The 19,475-nt window shown below is 61.3% G+C and overlaps 1 protein-coding gene across 1 annotated transcript; it reads left to right on the forward strand.

Annotated features, from left to right (window-relative positions):
• The first annotated feature begins 1,345 nt into the window (after positions 1-1,345).
• Positions 1,346-19,404, forward strand: LOC138735272 (multifunctional procollagen lysine hydroxylase and glycosyltransferase LH3-like). Its single transcript, XM_069883176.1, is given in 12 exon segments — positions 1,346-1,464; positions 2,394-2,457; positions 4,869-4,966; positions 6,272-6,370; positions 7,364-7,494; positions 8,590-8,683; positions 10,639-10,760; positions 14,860-14,964; positions 16,606-16,731; positions 17,512-17,618; positions 17,620-17,654; positions 19,253-19,404. Coding segments are annotated over 12 exon segments (1,236 nt in total). The 5' UTR covers positions 1,346-1,356; the 3' UTR covers positions 19,400-19,404.
• Positions 19,405-19,475: the final 71 nt, after the last annotated feature.

Below are 19,475 nucleotides of genomic sequence, written 5' to 3' on the forward strand. Positions count from 1 at the left end.
GAATGGGGGGGAAATGGGGGGGAATGGGGGTTTGGGGGGGGATAAGAGGGGGAATGGGGGTGTTGGGGGGGGAAATGGGGGGGGTGAGAACTTTCTCAACTCGGGGGGGGAGGAAATGAAGGGGGAAATAAGGGGGAAATGGGGAGGAAGTGGGGGGTGGGGGGGGAAATGAGGGGGAATGGGGGTTTGGGGGGGGAGATGGGGGGGAATGGGGGTGTTGGGGGGGGAAATGGGGGGGGTGAGACCTTCCTCAACTCGGGGGGGGAGGAAATGGAGGGGGAAATAAGGGGGAAATGGGGAGGAAGTGGGGGAATTGGGGGGAAATGGGGGGGAATGGGGGTTTGGGGGGGAGATGGGGGGGAATGGGGGTGTTGGGGGGGGAAATGGGGGTGTTGGGGGGAAATGGGGGGGTGAGAACTTTCTCAACTCGGGGGGGGAGGAAATGGAGGGGGGAAATAAGGGGGAAATGGGGAGGAAGTGGGGGAATGGGGGGGAAATGAGGGGGAATGGGGGTGTTGGGGGGGAAATGGGGGGGGGTGAGACCTTCCTCAACTCGGGGGGGGAGGAAATAGAGGGGGAAATGGGGAGGAAATGGGGGCTAGGGGGGAAAATGAGGGGGAAATGGGGGTGTTGGGGGGGAAATGAGGGGGGTAATGGGGAGGAAATAGGGGTGTTGGAGGGGAAATGAGGGGGAAATGGGGGGGAAATGGGGGCTGGGGGGGAAATGAGGGGGAGATGGGGGTGTTGGGGGGGAAATGAGGGGGAAATGGGGGGAAATGAGGGGGAAATTGGGCTGTTGGGGGGGAAATGAGGGGGGAATGAGGAGGAAATGGGGGTGTTGGGGGGGAAATGAGGGGGAATGGGGAGGAAATGGGGGTGTTGGGGGGGAAATGAGGGGGAAATGGGGAGGAAATGGGGGCTGGGGGGAAATGAGAGAGGAAATGAGGGTGTTGGGGGGGAAATGAGGAGGAAATGGGGGGAAATAGGGGTGTTGGAGGGGAAATGAGGGGGAAATGGGGGTGTTGGGGGGGAAATGAGGGGGAAATGGGGAGGAAATGGGGGCTGGGGGGGAAATGAGGGGGAAATAGGGGAGGAAATGGGGGTGTTGGGGGGAAATGGGGAGGAAATGGGGTCTGGGGGGGGAAATGGAGGGGAAATGAGGGGATTAGGGGGGGAAATGAAGCAGGAAAAGGGAGAACGAGGGGGGGAAATGGCGATTTGAGGGGATGGGGGGGGAATGTGAGCCAGGAGGGTCCCTTTTGGGGTGCTTTGGGTCCCTTTTGGGGTGTTTTGGGGCACTTTTAGGGTTTTTGGGGGGGGACAGTGAGATTTTGGGGTCCCCCCCCCCCAGGTTTTATGGGGTTCGCCCCCGACATCTGGCGGCTGGTGGAGCGCTGGCGCTTCCGCGACGATGACGACGATCAGCTCTTCTACAGCCGCCTCTACCTCGACCCCCAGCTCCGGGTGAGCCCCGAAACCCAGAGGGGGACCCCAAAAAATAAAAAGGGGGCCCCAAAATTGGGGGGGACCCCGAAAAAACCCATTAAACCCCCTGAAATCCTCCCCAAACCTCTTAAATCTTTGGGTTTTCTACTTTGATTTTGAGCTCAGAGTGAACCCCAAAAATTGGGGGGGCCCCAAAACGAAGAGGGGACCCCAAAAAATAAAAAGGGGGCCCCAAAATTGGGGGGGACCCCGAAAAAACCCCATTAAACCCCCCGAAATCCTCCCCAAACTCCCTAAATCTTCGGTTTTTCTACCTTGATTTTGAGCTCAGGGGGAGCCCCAAAAATTGGGGGGGCCCCAAAACGAAGAGGGGACCCCAAAAAATAAAAAGGGGGCCCCAAAATTGGGGGGACCCCGAAAAAATCTCATTAACCCCCCCAAAATCCTCCCCAAATCTCCTCAAATTTTTGGTTTTTCTACTTTGATTTTGAGCTCAGGGGGAGCCCCAAAACTGGGGGGGACCCCAAAAATTGAGGGGTCCCCAAAACAAAGGGGGAGCCCAAAATATAGGGGGGACCCCAAAATTGAGAGGAACCCCCAAAAAACCTCATTTTACCTTCCTAAATCCTCCCTGAACCCCCAAAATCTTTGGTTTTTCTACCTTGATTTTGAGCTCAGGGGGAGCCCTAAAATTGGGGGGGACCCCAAAAATTGGGGAGGGGCCCAAAAATTGGGGGGGACCCCCCAAAATAAGCCCCCCCCGGACCCTCCTGAACCCCCAAACCCCTCTGAGCCCCCCTCAGATCCCACTGGGACCCCCTCAAACCCCCCCTGAGCGCTCTCTAAACCCTCCCAGCACCCCCAAATCCTTCCCCCCCCCCCCCCCCCAGATTTGGGGACCCCCTTCAGATTTGGGGATCCCCCCCTGAACCCCTTTTTCCTTTCAGGAGGAGCTGGGGATGGAGCTCGATCATTATTCCCAAATTTTCCAGAACCTCAATGGCGCCGTCGGTGAGGAGGGGGGGTAAAAAGTGGGGTTCAGGGGTAAAAAGTGGGGTTCAGGGGGTAAAAGTGGGGTTTGAGGGATAAAAAATGGGGTTCAGGGGGTAAAAAGTGGGGTTCAGGGGGTAAAAAGTGGGTTCAGGGGGTAAAAGTGGGGTTTGGGGGGTAAGAAGTGGGGTTCAGGGGGTAAAAAGTGGGTTCAGGGGGTAAAAGTGGGGTTTGGGGGGTAAAAAGTGGGGTTGGGGGGGTAAAAAGTGGGGTTGAGGGGGTAAAAGTGGGGTTCAGGGAGGTAAAAAGTGGGGTTCAGGGGCTAGAAGTGGGGTTCAGGGGGTAAAAGTGGGGTTTAGGGGGTAGAAGTGGGGTTCAGGGGTAAAAAGTGGGGTTCAGGGGGTAAAAGTGGGGTTCAGAGGTAAAAAGTGGGATTCAGGGAGATAAAAAGTGGGGTTCAGGGGTTAAAAGTGGGGTTGAGGGGGGTAAAAAGTGGGGTTCGGGGGTAAAAAGTGGGGTTCAGGGGGATAAAAAGTGGGGTTCAGGGGGTAAAAAGTGGAGTTCAGGGGGTAAAAAATGGAGTTTGAGGAGTAAAAAATGGGCTCTGGGGGCAAAAAGTGGGGGTGCAGGGGGGAAAAATGGGGTGCAGGGGGGTAAAAGTGGGGTTCAGGGGGTAAAAAATGGGAATAAGAGAGGAAGAAGTGGGGTTCAGGGAGCAAAAACTGGGGTTCAGGGCTGAAAACTGGGGTTTGGTGGCAAAAACTGGGGTTCAGGGGGCAAAAACTGGGGTTGGGGGGCAGGAGTTTTGGGGGGGGCGGGGTGTGAATTGGGGGGGGCTGCCTGAACCCCCAGTTTTGCTTCCCCCGCTCCCCATTTTTCAACCTCTGAACCCCAAGTTTTCACCCCAAACCCCATTTTTAATTCCTGAACCCCGTTTTTTTGCTTCAAACCCCCTTTTTGCCCCCATTTTCCACTCCTAAACCCCATTTCCTGCCCCTGAACCCCAATTTTTCACCCCAAACCCCACTTTTCACCCCCTGAACTCCAATTTTTTACTCCAAACTCCGCTTTTTGCCCCATTGAACCCCTTTTTTTTTGCCCCGAACCCCGTTTTTACCCCCATTTTCCACCCCTAAACCCCATTTCCTGCCCCTGAACCCCAATTTTTCACCCCAAACCCCATTTTTCACCCCCTGAACCCCAATTTTTTACCCCAAACCCCATTTTTTTGGCCCCAAACCCCATTTCTCACCCCCTTGAACCCCATTTTTTGCCCCAAACCCCATTTTTACCCCCATTTTCCACCCCTAAACCCCATTTTCTGCCCCCTGAACCCCAATTTTTTACCCCAAACCCCATTTTTCACCCCTGAACCCCAATTTTTTACTCCAAACTCCACTTTTTGCCCCGTTGAACCCCTTTTTTCTGCCCCAAACCCCATTTTTCCCCCATTTTCCACCCCCAAACCCCATTTCCTGCCCCTGAACCCCAATTTTTCACCCCAAACCCCACTTTTCACCCCCTGAACCCCAATTTTTTACTCCAAATTCTGCTTTTTGCCCCATTGAACCCCTTTTTTTGCCCCAAACCCCATTTTTACCCCCATTTTCCACCCCTAAACCCCATTTCCTGCCGCTGAACCCCAATTTTTCACCCCAAACCCCATTTTTCACCCCCTGAACCCCAATTTTTTAACCCAAACCTCATTTTTCTTGCCCCAAACCCCATTTCTCACCCCCCTGACCCCCATTTTTTGACCCAAACCCCATTTTTACCCCCATTTTCCACCCCTAAACCCCATTTTCTGCCCCCTGAACCCCAATTTTTTCCCCCCAAACCCCATTTCTCACCCCCTTCCCCCCCACTTTTCTGCCCTGAACCCCACTTTTCACCCCCCCAATCCCATTTTCTCCCCTCTGAACCCCATTTTCCACCCCCAAACCCCATTCCCCCACCCCCAAACCCCATTTTTTCACCCCCGAACCCCATTTTTTGTCTCCGGAACCCCAATTTTTTACCCCAAACCCCATTTTTTTTGGCCCCAAACCCCATTTCTCATCCCCCTGACCCCCATTTTTTGACCCAAACCCCGTTTTTACCCCCATTTTCCACCCCTAAACCCCATTTTCTGCCCCCTGAACCCCAATTTTTTACCCCAAACCCCATTTCCTGCCCCTGAACCCCAATTTTTTCCCCCCAAACCCCATTTCTCATCCTCTTCCCCCCCACTTTTCTGCCCTGAACCCCACTTTTCACCCCCCCAATCCCACTTTCTCCCCTCTGAACCCCATTTTCCACCCCCGAACCCCATTCCCCCACCCCCAAACCCCATTTTTTTGCCCCTGAACCCCATTTTTTTGCCCCCAAACCCCATTTTTTGCCCCCGAACCCCCTTTTTACCCCCCTGAACCCCCTTTTTTTTGCTCCCCCAGACGAGGTGGTGCTCAAGTTCGAGCCGGGAGGGGTTCGGGTTCGCAACGTCGCCTACGACTCCCTCCCCGTCATCATCCACGGCAACGGCCCCACCAAGGTCCGGGGGGGACCCCAAAACCCACAGGGACCCCCCAAAACCCCCTGGGGTCCCCCAAACCTTCTAGGACCCCCCCAAACCCATCAGGAGCCCCTAACATCTTCCCTATAGGAATGGGTTAACCCTGGTATGGGGGGGGTCCCCAAAATCCCCCCTCAGGGCCCCCCCAAAACCTCTCAGGGACCCCCAAACCCCCCAGGGGAACCCCAAAACGCTTCACCCCCCCCTCAGGGAACCCCAAACCTTCTGGGACCCCCCCAAACCCACTCAGGGACCCCCAAAACCCCCCAGGACCCCCTAACGTCTTGCCTATAGGAGTGGGTTAATCCTGGTATGGGGGGGTCCCCAAAATCTCCCTTCAGGGCCCCCCCAAAACCCCTCAGGGACCCCCAAACCCCTCAGGGGAACCCCAAAACGCTTCACACCCCCCCCAGGCCCCCCCAAACCTTCTGGGACCCCCCCAGACCCCCCCAACACTCCCAGCTTTAGGGGTTCCTAGGGTGGTATTGGGGTTCAGGAAGGGTTTTGGGGTGCAAAGAGGAGTCCCTAAGGGTGTTTTTGGGGTTCCTGAGGTGTTTTGGGGTCCAGAGAGGCCCTAGGGGGGGTTTTGGGGTTCAGGGAGGTTCCTTGGGGTGGTTTGGGGGCTTTTGGGGTGCAAGGAGGGGTCCCTAAGGGTGTTTTTGGGGTCCCTGGGAGGGTGTTGGGGTTCAGGGAGGGTTTTGGGGTGCAAAGAGGGGTCCCTAAGGGTGTTTTTGGGGTCCCTGGGGGAGGTTTGGGGTTGAGGGAGGGTTTTGGGGTGCAAAGGGGGGGATCCTGGAGGGGGGTTGGGGTTCAGGGAGGGATTTTGGGGTGCAGGGAGGGATTTTGGGGTGCAAGGGGGGGGGGATCCTGGAGGGGGTTTTGGGGTTCAGGGAGGGATTTTGGGGTGCAAGGGAGGGATTTTGGGGTGCAAGGGGGGGATCCTGGAGGGGGTTTTGGGGTTCAGGGAGGGATTTTGGGGTGCAGGGAGGGATCCTGGAGGGGGTTTTGGGGTGCAGGGAGGGGTTTTGGGGTGCAAGGGGGGATTTTGGGGTGCAAGGGGGGGATCCTGGAGGGGGTTTTGGGGTGCAGGGAGGGGTTTTGGGGTGCAAGGGGGGATTTTGGGGTGCAAGAGGGGATCCTGGAGGGGGTTTTGGGGTTCAGGGAGGTTCATTGGGTTGGTTTTGGGGTGCAAGGGGGGGGATTTGGGGGTTCAGGGCGGGGTTTTGGGGTGGGGTGGGGGTTTTGGGGTGCAGGGGGGGGTCCCCTAATTATCTTGTTCTTCAGCTTCACCTTAATTACCTGGGTAATTACGTCCCCGCCGGGTGGAACGAGGGCGGCTGCGGCGACTGCGACTCCGACCTGAGGCCGCTCGAGGGGGTCCCCGTGAGTGAAAAAAAGGGGGGGCTCCCCCCTAAGTTTTGGGGTGACCCCCAAGTTGTGGGGTGACCCCTAAGTTGGGGGGCTGCCCCATAGAAGAAGAGTCTCCTATAGGTTTTAGGGGGGCTAATGGGTCCTATAAGGGTTTTTGGGGTGCTGGGGGGGGGTTTTGGGGTGCCCTGTGGGTTCTGGGGTGCCCCCTAAGTTGTGGGGTGACCCCTAAGTTTTGGGGTGACCCCTAAGTTGGGGGGCTGCCCCATAGAAGAAGAGTCTCCTATAGGTTTTAGGGGGGCTAATGGGTCCTATAGGGGTTTTTGGGGTGCTGGCGGGGGTTTTGGGGTGCCCTGTGGGTTCTGGGGTGCCCCCTAAGTTTTGGGGCGCCCCCTAAGTTGGGGGGTGACCCCTAAGTTGTGGGGTGACCCCTAAATTGGGGGGCTGCCCCATAGAAGAAGAGTCTCCTATGGATTTTAGGGGGGGTAATGGGTCCTATAGGGGTTTTTGGGGTGCTGGGGGGGGGTTTTGGGGTGCCCTGTGGGTTCTGGGGTGCCCCCTAAGTTTTGGGGTGACCCCTAAGTTTTGGGGTGACTCCTAAGTTGTGGGGTGACCCCTAAATTGGGGGTTGCCCCATAGAAGAAGAGTCTCCTATAGGTTTTAGGGGGGCTAATGGGTCCTATAGGGGTTTTTGGGGTGCTGGGGGGGGTTTTGGGGTGCCCTGTGGGTTCTGGGGTGCCCCCTAAGTTTTGGGGTGATCCCTAAGTTGTGGGGTGACCCCTAAGTTGTGGGGTGACCCCTAAGTTGTGGGGGTGACCCCTAAATTGGGGAGTTGCCCCATAGAAAAAGAGTCTCCTATGGGTTTTAGGGGGGTTAATGGGTCCTATAGGGGTTTTTGGGGTGCTGGGGCGGGGTTTTGGGGTGCCCTGTGGGTTCTGGGGTGCCCTGTGGGTTCTGGGGTCCCCCCCAAGTTGTGGGATGCCCCCTAAGTTTTGGGGTGCCCCCTAGGACGAGGAGCTGCCGTGGGTCCTGGTCGGGGTGTTCGTGGAGCAGCCGACTCCGTTCTTGTCGCGGTTCCTGCAGCGCTTGCTGACCTTGAACTACCCCCGTTCCCGCTTGGGGCTCTTCTTCACAACCGAGTAAGGAGGGGGGGAACCCCCAAATCTGACCCTGCCGAACCCCAAAACCCCCCTGTACACCCTGCTCCGACCCTCGCGAACCCCCAAAATCTGCCCCCCAAACCTGCCCCCCCCCCCCGCCCCCCGCAATCCACCCCGCACTTGTTTGGAGCTCCCCCTGCGTAACCCTGGGAGGGGGGACCCCAAAACGTTCTGAACCCCCAAATCTGGCACCCCAAAACCACCCTGAACCCCAAAACATGAACCTCAACCCTCCCCTGAACCCCAAAACCCCCCTGTACACCCAGCTCTGACCCCCCCAAACCTGTCTCCCATCCCATCCCACATGCATCTGAGCCTCTTCCTGCATAACCAGATGAGGGGGGACCCCAAAAATGTCCTGAACCCCCAAACTGGACACGCCAAAATCACCCTGAACCCCAAGATCTGAACCCCAAACCTTCGCTGAACCCCCAAACCCCCCTGTACACCCAGCTCTGACCCCCCCAAACCCCCAAAACCTGTCCCCCAAACCTGCCCCCACCCCACCCCACCCCACATGCATCTGCGTCTCTTCCTGCTTAACCGGGTATGGGGGGGACCCCAAAAATGTCCTGAACCCCCAAACCTGACACCCCAAAATCACCCTGAACCCCAAGATCTGAACCCCAAACCTTCACTGAACCCCCAAACCCCCCTGTACACCCAGCTCTGACCCCCCCAAACCCCCAAAACCTGCTCCCCAACCCACCCCACGTGCATCTGTGTCTCTTTCTGCTTAACCGGGTATGGGGGGACCCCCAAAACGTTCTGAACCCCCAAACTGGACACGCCAAAATCACCCTGAACCCCAAGATCTGAACCCCAAACCTTTGCTGAACCCCCAAACCCCCCTGTACACCCAGCTCTGACCCCCGCGAACCCCCAAAACCTGCCCCTCAAACCTACCCCCCCCCAACCCACCCCACATGCATCTGCGTCTCTTTCTGCTTAACCGGGTATGGGGGGACCCCAAAACGTCCTGAACCCCCAAACCTGACACCCTAAAATCAATCTGAACCCCAATATCTGAACCCCAAACCTTCACTGAACCCACAAACCCCCCTGTACACCCAGTTCTGAACCCCGTGAACCCCCCAAACCTGTCCCTCAAACCTACTTCTCCCCCAACCCACCCCACATGCATCTGTGTCTCTTCTTGCTTAACCGGGTAAGGGGGGACCCCCAAAACCTCCTGAACCCCCAAATCTGACACCCCAAAATCACCCTGAACCCCAAGATCTGAACCCCAAACCTTCACTGAACCCCCAAACCCCCCTGTACACCCAGCTCTGACCCCCACGAACCCCCAAAACCTGCCCCCCAAACCTGCCCCCCCCCACTCTGCACCTGCCTGGGGCCTCACGTCACAGCCCCATAGCCCCGATCCCAGCCCCATAGCCCCGATCCCAGCCCCATAGCCCCGATCCCAGCCCCATAGCCCCGATCCCAGCCCCATAGCCCAGCCCCATAGCCCCGATCCCAGCCCCATAGCCCAGCCCCATAGCCCCGATCCCAGCCCCATAGCCCAGCCCCATAGCCCTGATCCCAGCCCCATAGCCCCGATCCCAGCCCCATAGCCCAGATCCCAGCCCCATAGCCCCGATCCCAGCCCCATAGCCCAGCCCCATAGCCCCGATCCCAGCCCCATAGCCCAGATCCCAGCCCCATAGCCCAGCCCCATAGCCCTGATCCCAGCCCCATAGCCCTGCCCCATAGCCCAGATCCCAGCCCCATAGCCCAGATCCCAGCCCCATAGCCCTGCCCCATAGCCCCGATCCCAGCCCCATAGCCCAGCCCCATAGCCCAGATCCCAGCCCCATAGCCCCAATCCCAGCCCCATAGCCCAGCCCCATAGCCCTGATCCCAGCCCCATAGCCCTGCCCCATAGCCCAGATCCCAACCCCATAGCCCTGATCCCAGCCCCATAGCCCCGATCCCAGCCCCATAGCCCAACCCCATAGCCCAGATCCCAGCCCCATAGCCCCAATCCCAGCCCCATAGCCCTGCCCCATAGCCCAGATCCCAGCCCCATAGCCCAACCCCATAGCCCAGATCCCAGCCCCATAGCCCTGCCCCATAGCCCAGCCCCATAGCCCCGATCCCAGCCCCATAGCCCTGATCCCAGCCCCATAGCCCTGCCCCATAGCCCAGATCCCAGCCCCATAGCCCTGATCCCAGCCCCATAGCCCTGCCCCATAGCCCCGATCCCAGCCCCATAGCCCTGATCCCAGCCCCATAGCCCTGCCCCATAGCCCCGATCCCAGCCCCATAGCCCAGATCCCAGCCCCATAGCCCTGATCCCAGCCCCATAGCCCAGATCCCAGCCCCATAGCCCTGATCCCAGCCCCATAGCCCTGATCCCAGCCCCATAGCCCAGATCCCAGCCCCATAGCCCTGATCCCAGCCCCATAGCCCTGCCCCATAGCCCTGATCCCAGCCCCATAGCCCCGATCCCAGCCCCATCCCCCAGCCCCATAGCCCCGTCCCCCTGCCCCATAGCCCCGTCCCCCTGCCCCATAGCCCAGTCCCCCTGCCCCATAGTCCCGTCCCCCTGCCCCATAGCCCCATCCCCCAGCCCCATAGCCCCCTCCCCCTGCCCCATAGCCCCCTCCCCCAGCCCCATAGCTCCATCCCCCTTCCCCATAGCTCCCTCCCCCTGCCCCATAGCCCCATCCCCCAGCCCCATCCCCCAGCCCCATAGCCCCCATCCCAGCCCCATAGCCCAGTCCCCCAGCCCCATAGCCCCATCCCCCTGCCCCATAGCCCAGTCCCCTGCCCCATAGCCCAGTCCCCCAGCCCCATAGCCCTGATCCCAGCCCCATAGCCCCATCCCCCTGCCCCATAGCCCAGTCCCCCTGCCCCATAGCCCTGTCCCCCTGCCCCATAGCCCCATCCCCCAGCCCCATAGCCCAGTCCCCCAGCCCCATAGCCCCATCCCCCTGCCCCATAGCCCAGTCCCCCTGCTCCATAGCCCCGTCCCCCTGCCCCATAGCCCCGTCCCCCTGCTCCATAGCCCCGTCCCCCAGCCCCATAGCCCCATCCCCCAGCCCCATAGCCCAGTCCCCCTGCCCCCCAGCCCCCCAGCCCCGTCCCCTGCCCCACGGCGCTGTCGCTGCCCCCCAGGAGGTGACCCACGAGCCCCAGGTGGCCGCCGTGTGGCCGCAGCTTCGCTCTCGCTTCTCGTCCGCGCGGCTCGTGGGGCCCGAGGAGGCGCTGGAGACGGCGGCCGCGCGCGACATGGGCATGTACGGGGCCACGCGGGGGGACGGGGTGGTGGCCCTGGGGGTGGTCACCGTGGTGGCCTTGGTGGCTTTAGTGGCCCTGGTGGCCCTGGGGGTGGTCACTGTGGTGTCCATGGTGGCGTTGGAGGTCCTGGTGGCTGTGGGGGTGGTCACCATGGTGGCCTTGGTGGCCTTGGAGGACTTGGGGGTGGTCACTGTGGTGTCCATGGTGGCCTTAGAGGACTTGGGGGTGGTCACCGTGGTGTCCATGGTGGCCTTGGAGGCCCTGGTGGCCATGGGAGTGGTCACTGTGGTGTCCATGGTGGCCCTGGTGGCCGTGGGGGTGGTCACTGTGGTGTCCATGGTGGCCTTGGTGGCCCTGGTGGCTGTGGGAATGGTCACTGTGGTGTCCATGGTGGCTTTGGTGGCCCTGGTGGGCCTGGGGGTGGTCACTGTGGTGTCCATGGTGGCCCTGGTGGCCGTGGGGGTGGTCACTGTGGTGTCCATGGTGGCCCTGGTGGCTGTGGGGGTGGTCACTGTGGTGTCCATGGTGTCCATGGTGGCCCTGGTGGCCCTGGGGGTGGTCACTGTGGTGTCCATGGTGGCCCTGGTGGCCGTGGGGGTGGTCACTGTGGTGTCCATGGTGGCCCTGGTGGCTGTGGAGGTGGTCACTGTGGTGTCCATGGTGTCCATGGTGGCCCTGATGGCCATGGGAGTGGTCATTGTAGTGTCCATGGTGGCCTTGGAGGTCCTGGTGGCCGTGGGGGTGGTCACTGTGGTGTCCATGGTGGCCCTGGTGGCCGTGGGGGTGGTCACTGTGGTGTCCATGGTGGCCCTGGTGGCCGTGGGGGTGGTCACTGTGGTGTCCATGGTGGCCCTGGTGGCTGTGGGGGTGGTCACTGTGGTGTCCATGGTGGCCTTGGTGGCCCAGGGGGTGGTCACTGTGGTGTCCATGGTGGCCCTGGTGGCTGTGGGGGTGGTCACTGTGGTGTCCATGGTGGCCCTGGTGGCCCTGGGGGTGGTCACTGTGGTGTCCATGGTGGCCCTGGTGGCCCTGGGGGTGGTCACTGTGGTGTCCATGGTGGCCCTGGTGGCTGTGGGGGTGGTCACTGTGGTGTCCATGGTGTCCATGGTGGCCCTGATGGCCATGGGAGTGGTCATTGTAGTGTCCATGGTGGCCTTGGAGGTCCTGGTGGCCGTGGGGGTGATCACTGTGGTGTCCATGGTGGCCCTGGTGGCCGTGGGGGTGGTCACTGTGGTGTCCATGGTGGCCCTGGTGGCTGTGGGGGTGGTCACTGTGGTGTCCATGGTGGTCCTGGTGGCCCTGGGGGTGGTCACTGTGGTGTCCATGGTGGCCCTGGTGGCCCTGGGGGTGGTCACTGTGGTGTCCATGGTGGCCCTGGTGGCCGTGGGGGTGGTCACTGTGGTGTCCATGGTGGCCCTGGTGGCCATGGGAGTGGTCATTTTGGTGGCCCTGGTGGCCTTGGAGGCCCTGTTGGCCCTGGGGGTGGTCACTCTGGTGTCCATGGTGGCCTTGGAGACCTTGGTGGTGGTCACTGTGGTGGCCTTGGTGGCCCTGATGGCCATGGGAGTGGTCATTGTAGTGTCCATGGTGGCCTTGGAGGCCCTGGTGGCCGTGGGGGTGGCCACCATGGTGGCCTTGGTGGCCCTGGTGGCCGTGGGGGTGGTCACTGTGGTGTCCATGGTGGCCCTAGTGGTCCTGGGGGTGGTCACTGTGGTGTCCGTGGTGGCCTTGGAGGTCCTGGTGGCCCTGGGGGTGGTCACTGTGGTGGCCCTGGTGGCCCTGGTGGCTGTGGGAATGGTCACTGTGGTGTCCATGGTGGCCTTGGTGGCCCTGGTGGGCCTGAGGGTGGTCACTGTGGTGTCCATGGTGGTCCTGGTGGCCCTGGTGGCCGTGGGGGTGGTCCCTGTGGTGTCCATGGTGGCCCTGGTGGCCCTGGGGGTGGTCACTGTGGTGGCCTTGGTGGCCTTGGTGGCCGTGGGGGTGGTCACTGTGGTGGCCTTGGTGGCCTTGGTGGCCGTGGGGGTGGTCACTGTGGTGGCTTTGGTGGTCCTGGTGGCCGTGGTGGTGGTCACTGTGGTGTCCATGGTGGCCCTGGTGGCCCTGGGGGTGGTCACTGTGGTGTCCATGGTGGCCCTGGTGGCCCTGGGGGTGGTCACTGTGGTGTCCATGGTGGCCCTGGTGGCCGTGGGGGTGGTCACTGTGGTGTCCATGGTGGCCCTGGTGGCCCTGGGGGTGGTCACTGTGGTGTCCATGGTGGCCCTGGTGGTCCTGGGGGTGGTCACTGTGGTGTCCATGGTGGCCCTGGTGGCTGTGGGGGTGGTCACTGTGGTGCCCATGGTGACCCTGGTGGTCCTGGGGGTGGTCCCTGTGGTGTCCATGGTGGCCCTGGTGGCCGTGGGGGTGGTCCCTGTGGTGTCCATGGTGGCTTTGGTGGCCGTCGGGGTGGTCACTGTGGTGTCCTTAGTGGCCCTGGTGGCCATGGGGGTGGTCCCTGTGGTGTCCATGGTGGCCCTGGTGGCCATGGGGGTGGTCACTGTGGTGTCCATGGTGGCCCTGGTGGCCCTAGTGGTCCTGGGGGTGGTCACTGTGGTGTCCATGGTGGCCCTGGTGCCCCTGGTGGCCGTGGGGGTGGTCACTGTGGTGTCCATGGTGGCCCTGGTGGCCGTGGGTGTGGTCACTGTCGTGTCCATGGTGGCCATGGAGGTCCTGGTGGTCCTGGGGGTGGTCACTGTGGTGTCCATGGTGGCCCTGGTGGCCGTGAGGGCGGTCACTGTGGTGGCCATGGTGGCCCTGGTGCCCCTGGTGGCCGTGGGGGTGGTCACTGTGGTGTCCATGGTGGCCCTGGTGGCCGTGGGTGTGGTCACTGTCGTGTCCATGGTGGCCATGGAGGTCCTGGTGGTCCTGGGGGTGGTCACTGTGGTGTCCATGGTGGCCCTGGTGGCCGTGAGGGCGGTCACTGTGGTGGCCATGGTGGCCCTGGTGGTCCTGGGGGTGGTCACTGTGGTGTCCATGGTGGCCTTGGAGGCTCTGGTGGCCGTGGGGGTGGTCACCATGGTGGCCTTGGTGGCCCTGGTGGCCATGGGAGTGGTCTCTGTGGTGTCCATGGTGGCCTTGGAGGCCCTGTTGGCTCTGGGGGTGGTTACTGTGGTGGCCTTGGTGGCCCTGGTGGCCATGGGGGTGGTCCCTGTGGTGTCCATGGTGGCCCTAGTGGTCCTGGGGGTGGTCACTGTGGTGTCCATGGTGGCCTTGGAGGTCCTGGTGGCCCTGGGGGTGGTCACTGTGGTGGCCCTGGTGGCTGTGGGAATGGTCACTGTGGTGTCCATGGTGGCCTTGGTGGCCCTGGTGGGCCTGAGGGTGGTCACTGTGGTGTCCATGGTGGTCCTGGTGGCCCTGGTGGCCATGGGGGTGGTCACCATGTTGGCCTTACAGGCCCTGGTGGCCGTGGGGGTGGTCACTGTGGTGGCCATGGTGGCCTTGGTGGCCATGGGAGTGGTCACTGTGGTGTCCAGGGTGGCCCTGGTGGCTGTGGGGGTGGTCACTGTGGTGTCCATGGTGGCCTTGGTGGCCCTAGTGGTCCTAGGGGTGGTCACTGTGGTGTCCATGCTGGCCTTGGTGGCCTTGGAGGACTTGGGGGTGGTCACTGTGGTGTCCATGGTGGCCCTGGTGGCCCTGGGGGTGGTCACTCTGGTGGCCCTGGTGGCCGTGGGGGTGGTCACTGTGGTGTCCATGGTGGCCTTGGTGGCCCTGGGGGTGGTCACTGTGGTGGCTTTGGAGGCCCTGGTGGCCATGGGAGTGGTCATTGTAGTGTCCATGGTGGCCTTGGAGGCCCTGGTGGCCGTGGGGGTGGTCACTGTGGTGTCCATGGTGGCCTTGGTGGTCCTGGTGGTCCTGGGGGTGGTCACTGTGGTGGCCCTGGTGGCCCTGGTGGCTGTGGGGGTGGTCACTGTGGTGTCCATGGTGGCCCTGGTGGCTGTGGGGGTGGTCACTGTGGTGTCCATGGTGGCCCTGGTGGCCCTGGGGGTGGTCACTGTGGTGTCCATGGTGGCCTTGGTGGCCCTGGTGGCCCCGGTAGCCACGTGTGGCTCCTGGTGGCCGCAGGGCTCTGTGCCGGCGCGACCCTCGCTGTGACCATTACCTGAGCCTGGACGCCGACGTCGTCCTGACCCACAGCGGGACCCTGCGCGCCCTTCTCACCCAGAACAGGTGCTTATAGGCACCTATAGGCACCTATAGAGACCCATAGAGACCCATAGGGACCCATAGAGACCATAGAGACCTATAGGGACCCCATAGAGATCAGTAGAAACCGTAGGGACCCCTAGAGATCATAGAGACCCATAGGGATCCATAGAGACTTATAGGGACCCATAGAGATCTATAGGGACTCATAGAGACCCATAGAGACCTATAGAGATCATAGAGATCCATAGGGACCCGTAGAGACCATAGAGACCATAGGGACCCGTAGAGACCCATAGAGACCCCGTAGAGACCCATAGAGACCCCATAGAGACCCATAAGGATCCATAGAGACCTATAGAGACCATAGGGACCCATAGGGACCGTAAAGATCATAGTAACCCGTAGGGACACATAGAGACCCATAGAGTCCTATAGGGACCCATAAAGACCCATAGGGACCCATAGAGATCATAGAGACTCATAGGGACACATAGAGACCATAAGGGTTCATAGAGAACCATAGAGACCCATAGAGACCCCATAGGGACCCATAGAGATCATAGAGACCCATAGGGACCCATAGAGACCTGTAGTGACCCATAGAGACCCATAGGGATCTGTAGGGACTCATAGAGACCCATAGAGACCATAGAGACCTATAGAGATCATAGAGACCCATAGAGACCCATAGAAATCCATAGGGTCTATAGAGACCCATAGGGACCCATAGAGATCCATAGGGACCCATGGAGACCATAGGGATCCATAGAGACCCATAGGGACCTATAGAAACCCATAAGGGACCCATAGAGACCCATAGGAACATATAGAGACCCATAGGGATCATAGGGACCCATAGGGACCCATAGAAACCCATAGAGACCATAGGGACCCATAGGGACCCATAGAGACTCATAGAGACCCATAAGGGACCCATAGAGACCCATGGGGACCCATAGTGGCCATAGAGACCCACAGGGACCCATAGAGACCATAGGGACCCATAGAGACCCCATAGAGACCCATAGAGACCACATAGAGACCCATAGGGACCCATAGGGACCCTTGGAGACCCGTAAGGAACTATAGGAGCCTATAGAGACCATAGAGACCCCCAATCTCCCTACTTACCCCCCATATTTACCCCCTTACCCCCCATATTTACCCCCTAACCCCCATATTTACTCCCCTAACCACCGTATTTACTCTGTTACCCCCCATATTTATCCCCCTAACCCCCATATTTACCCCCTTACCCCCCATATTTACCCCCTACCCCCCATATTTACCCCCCAACCCCCATATTTACCCCCTTACCCCCCATATTTACCCCCCTAACCCCCAAATTTACCCCCCTTACCCCCCATATTTACCCCCCTACCCCCCATATTTACCCCCTTACCCCCCATATTTACCCCCCTAACCCCCATATTTACCCCCTTACCCCCCTTATTTACCCCCTACCCCCCATATTTACCCCCTTACCCCCCATATTTACCCCCTTACCCCCATATTTACCCCCTAAACCCCAAATTTACCCCCCTAACTCCCATATTTACCCCCCTAACCCCCATATTTACCCCTCTCCCCCCCCCATTTACCCCCCTAGCCCCTAATTACCCCCCCTATTTACCCCCCCTCCCCCCTATTTGCCCCCCCCAGGCGTGTTCTGGCCCCGCTGCTCTCCCGCCCCGGGCGCCTCTGGTCCAACTTTTGGGGGGCCCTGAGCCCCGACGGCTTCTACGCTCGCAGCCCCGACTACATCGACATCGTCCAGGGCCGCAGGAGGTACTGGGAGCCACTGGGAGGGCACTGGGAGGGACTGGGAGGGCACTAGAGGGCATTGGGGGGCACTGGGAGGGGATTGGGGGGCACTGGGAGGGACTGGGAGGGCACTAGAGGGGATTGGGGGGCACTGGGAGGGACTGGGAGGGCACTGGGAGGGGATTGGGGGGCACTGGGAGGGACTGGGGGGGCACTGGGAGGGGATTGGGGGGCACTGGGAGGGACTGGGAGGGCACTAGAGGGGATTGGGGGGGCACTGGGAGGGGATTGGGGGGCACTGGGAGGGACTGGGAGGGCACTAGAGGGGATTGGGGGGCACTGGGAGGGACTGGGAGGGCACTGGGAGGGGATTGGGGGGCACTGGGAGGGACTGGGGGGGCACTGGGAGGGGATTGGGGGGCACTGGGAGGGACTGGGAGGGCACTAGAGGGGACTGGGGGGGCACTGGGAGGGACTGGGAGGGGACTGGGAGGGACTGGGAGGGGATTGGGGGTCACTGGGTGTTACTGGGAGGGGCTGGGGGGGGGCACTGGGTGTTACTGGGAGGGACTGGGGGGGGCACTGGGTGTTACTGGGAGGGGCTGGGGGTGCACTGGGGGGCACTGGGTGTTACTGGGAGGGGCTGGGGGGGCACTGGGGGGCACTGGGTGTTACTGGGAGGGGCTGGGGGGGGCACTGGGGGGCACTGGGAGGGGCTGGGGGGGCCTTGGCTGTTACCGGGGGGTTGGTTACTGGGGTGTTACTGGTGTTACTGGTTTCCCCCCCTCCCCTCCCCCCCCCCAGGTCGGTGTGGAACGTGCCCCACGTGGGGGGGGGCGTACCTGGTGGGGGGAGGGGCGCTGCGGGGGGCCCCTGCGGGGGGGGGCCCTTCGCCCCTCCCCCCCCCGGACCCCGACCTGGCGCTGTGCCAGCACGCCCGCGACCAGGTGAGACCAGTAGCCCCCCAGTAGCCCCCAGTAGCCCCCAGTAAACCCCCCCAGTCACCCCCCGAGACCCCCCCCAGCCCTTCCTAGTAACCCCCCCAGTGCTCCCAGTAACCCCCCAGTGCTCCCAGTGCTTCCAGTAACCCCCCCAGTAACTCCCAGTCACCCCCAATGACCCCCCAGCCCTTCCCAGTAACTCCCAGTCACCCCCAATGACCCCCCAGTAACCCCCAGTAACACCCCCAGCCCTTCCCAGTAACTCCCAGTAACCCCCAGTGACCCCCCCAGCCCTTCCCAGTAACTCCCAGTAACCCCCAGTGACCCCCCCAGCCCTTCCCAGTAACTCCCAGTCACCCCCAATGACCCCCCCAGCCCTTCCCAGTAACTCCCAGTCACCCCCAATGACCCCCCAGCCCTTCCCAGTAACTCCCAGTAACCCCCAATGACCCCCCAGCCCTTCCCAGTAACTCCCAGTAACCCCCAATGACCCCCCAGCCCTTCCCAGTAACTCCCAGTCACCCCCAATGACCCCCCAGCCCTTCCCAGTAACTCCCAGTCCCCCCCAATGACCCCCCAGCCCTTCCCAGTAACTCCCAGTCACCCCCAATGACCCCCCCAGCCCTTCCCAGTAACTCCCAGTCACCCCCCAGTAACTCCCAGTAACACTCCAGTAACTCCCGGTCACCCCCCCAGTAACCCCCAGTAGCCCCCTAGTAACCCCCAGTAACACCCCAGGACCTCCTAGTAACTCCCAGTCCCCAATGACCCCCCAGCCCTTCCCAGTATCTCCCAGTGCTCCAGTAACCCCTCCCCCACCTCTGAGGTCCCTGGGATGGATTTTTGGGTCCCTCTCGGGGTTTTGGGGTCTCTGGGATGGATTTTGGGGTCCCTGGGGTGGGTTTTGGGGTCCCTGGGATGGATTTTGGGGTCCCCCTGGGGGTTTGGGGTCCCTGGGATGGATTTTGGGGTCCCCGGGATGGATTTTGGGGTCCCCGGGGTGGGTTTTGGGGTCCCCCTGGGAGTTTTGGGGTCCCCGGGATGGATTTTGGGGTCCCCGGGGTGGATTTTGGGGTCCCCCTGGGGGTTTTGGGGTCCCTGGGATGGATTTTGGGGTCCCCTTGGGGGTTTTGGGGTCCCTGGGATGGATTTTGGGGTCCCCTTGGGGGTTTTGGGGTCCCTGGGATGGATTTTTGGGTCCCCTTGGGGGTTTTGGGGTCCCCAGGATGGATTTTGGGGTCCCCGGGATGGATTTTGGGGTCCCTGGGATGGATTTTGGGGTCCCCCTGGGGATTTTGGGGTCCCCGGGATGGATTTTGGGGTCCCCCTGGGGGTTTTGGGGTCCCCGGGATGGATTTTGGGGTCCCCCTGAGGGTTTTGGGGTCCCCTGGGATGGATTTTGGGGTCCCCCGAATGGATTTTGGGGTCCCCGAGATGGATTTTGGGGTCCCCCTGGGGGTTTTGGGGTCCCTGGGATGGATTTTGGGGTCCCTGGGGTGGGTTTTGGGGTCCCCCTGGGGGTTTTGGGGTCCCCCGGATGGATTTTGGGGTCCCCGGGGTGGGTTTCGGGGTCCCCCCAGCCCCTGTTGTCGGGGTCCCCCCAGGGCCTGTTCCTCCACGTCACCAACCGCGAGGACTTCGGGCGCCTCCTGCACCCGGGAGGCTTCAACAGCTCCTGGAGGAACCCGGACCTGGGGCAGCTGCCCCACAACCCCCAGGTGCCGCCCACGGGGACCTATAGGGGCCTATAGGGGCCTATAGGGGCCTATAGGAACCATAGAGACCCAGAGAGACCTATAGGAACCATAGAGACTCATAGAAACCATA

Source organism: Phaenicophaeus curvirostris, unplaced genomic scaffold (assembly GCF_032191515.1).
Source record: "Phaenicophaeus curvirostris isolate KB17595 unplaced genomic scaffold, BPBGC_Pcur_1.0 scaffold_660, whole genome shotgun sequence".
Lineage (NCBI taxonomy): Eukaryota > Metazoa > Chordata > Aves > Cuculiformes > Cuculidae > Phaenicophaeus > Phaenicophaeus curvirostris.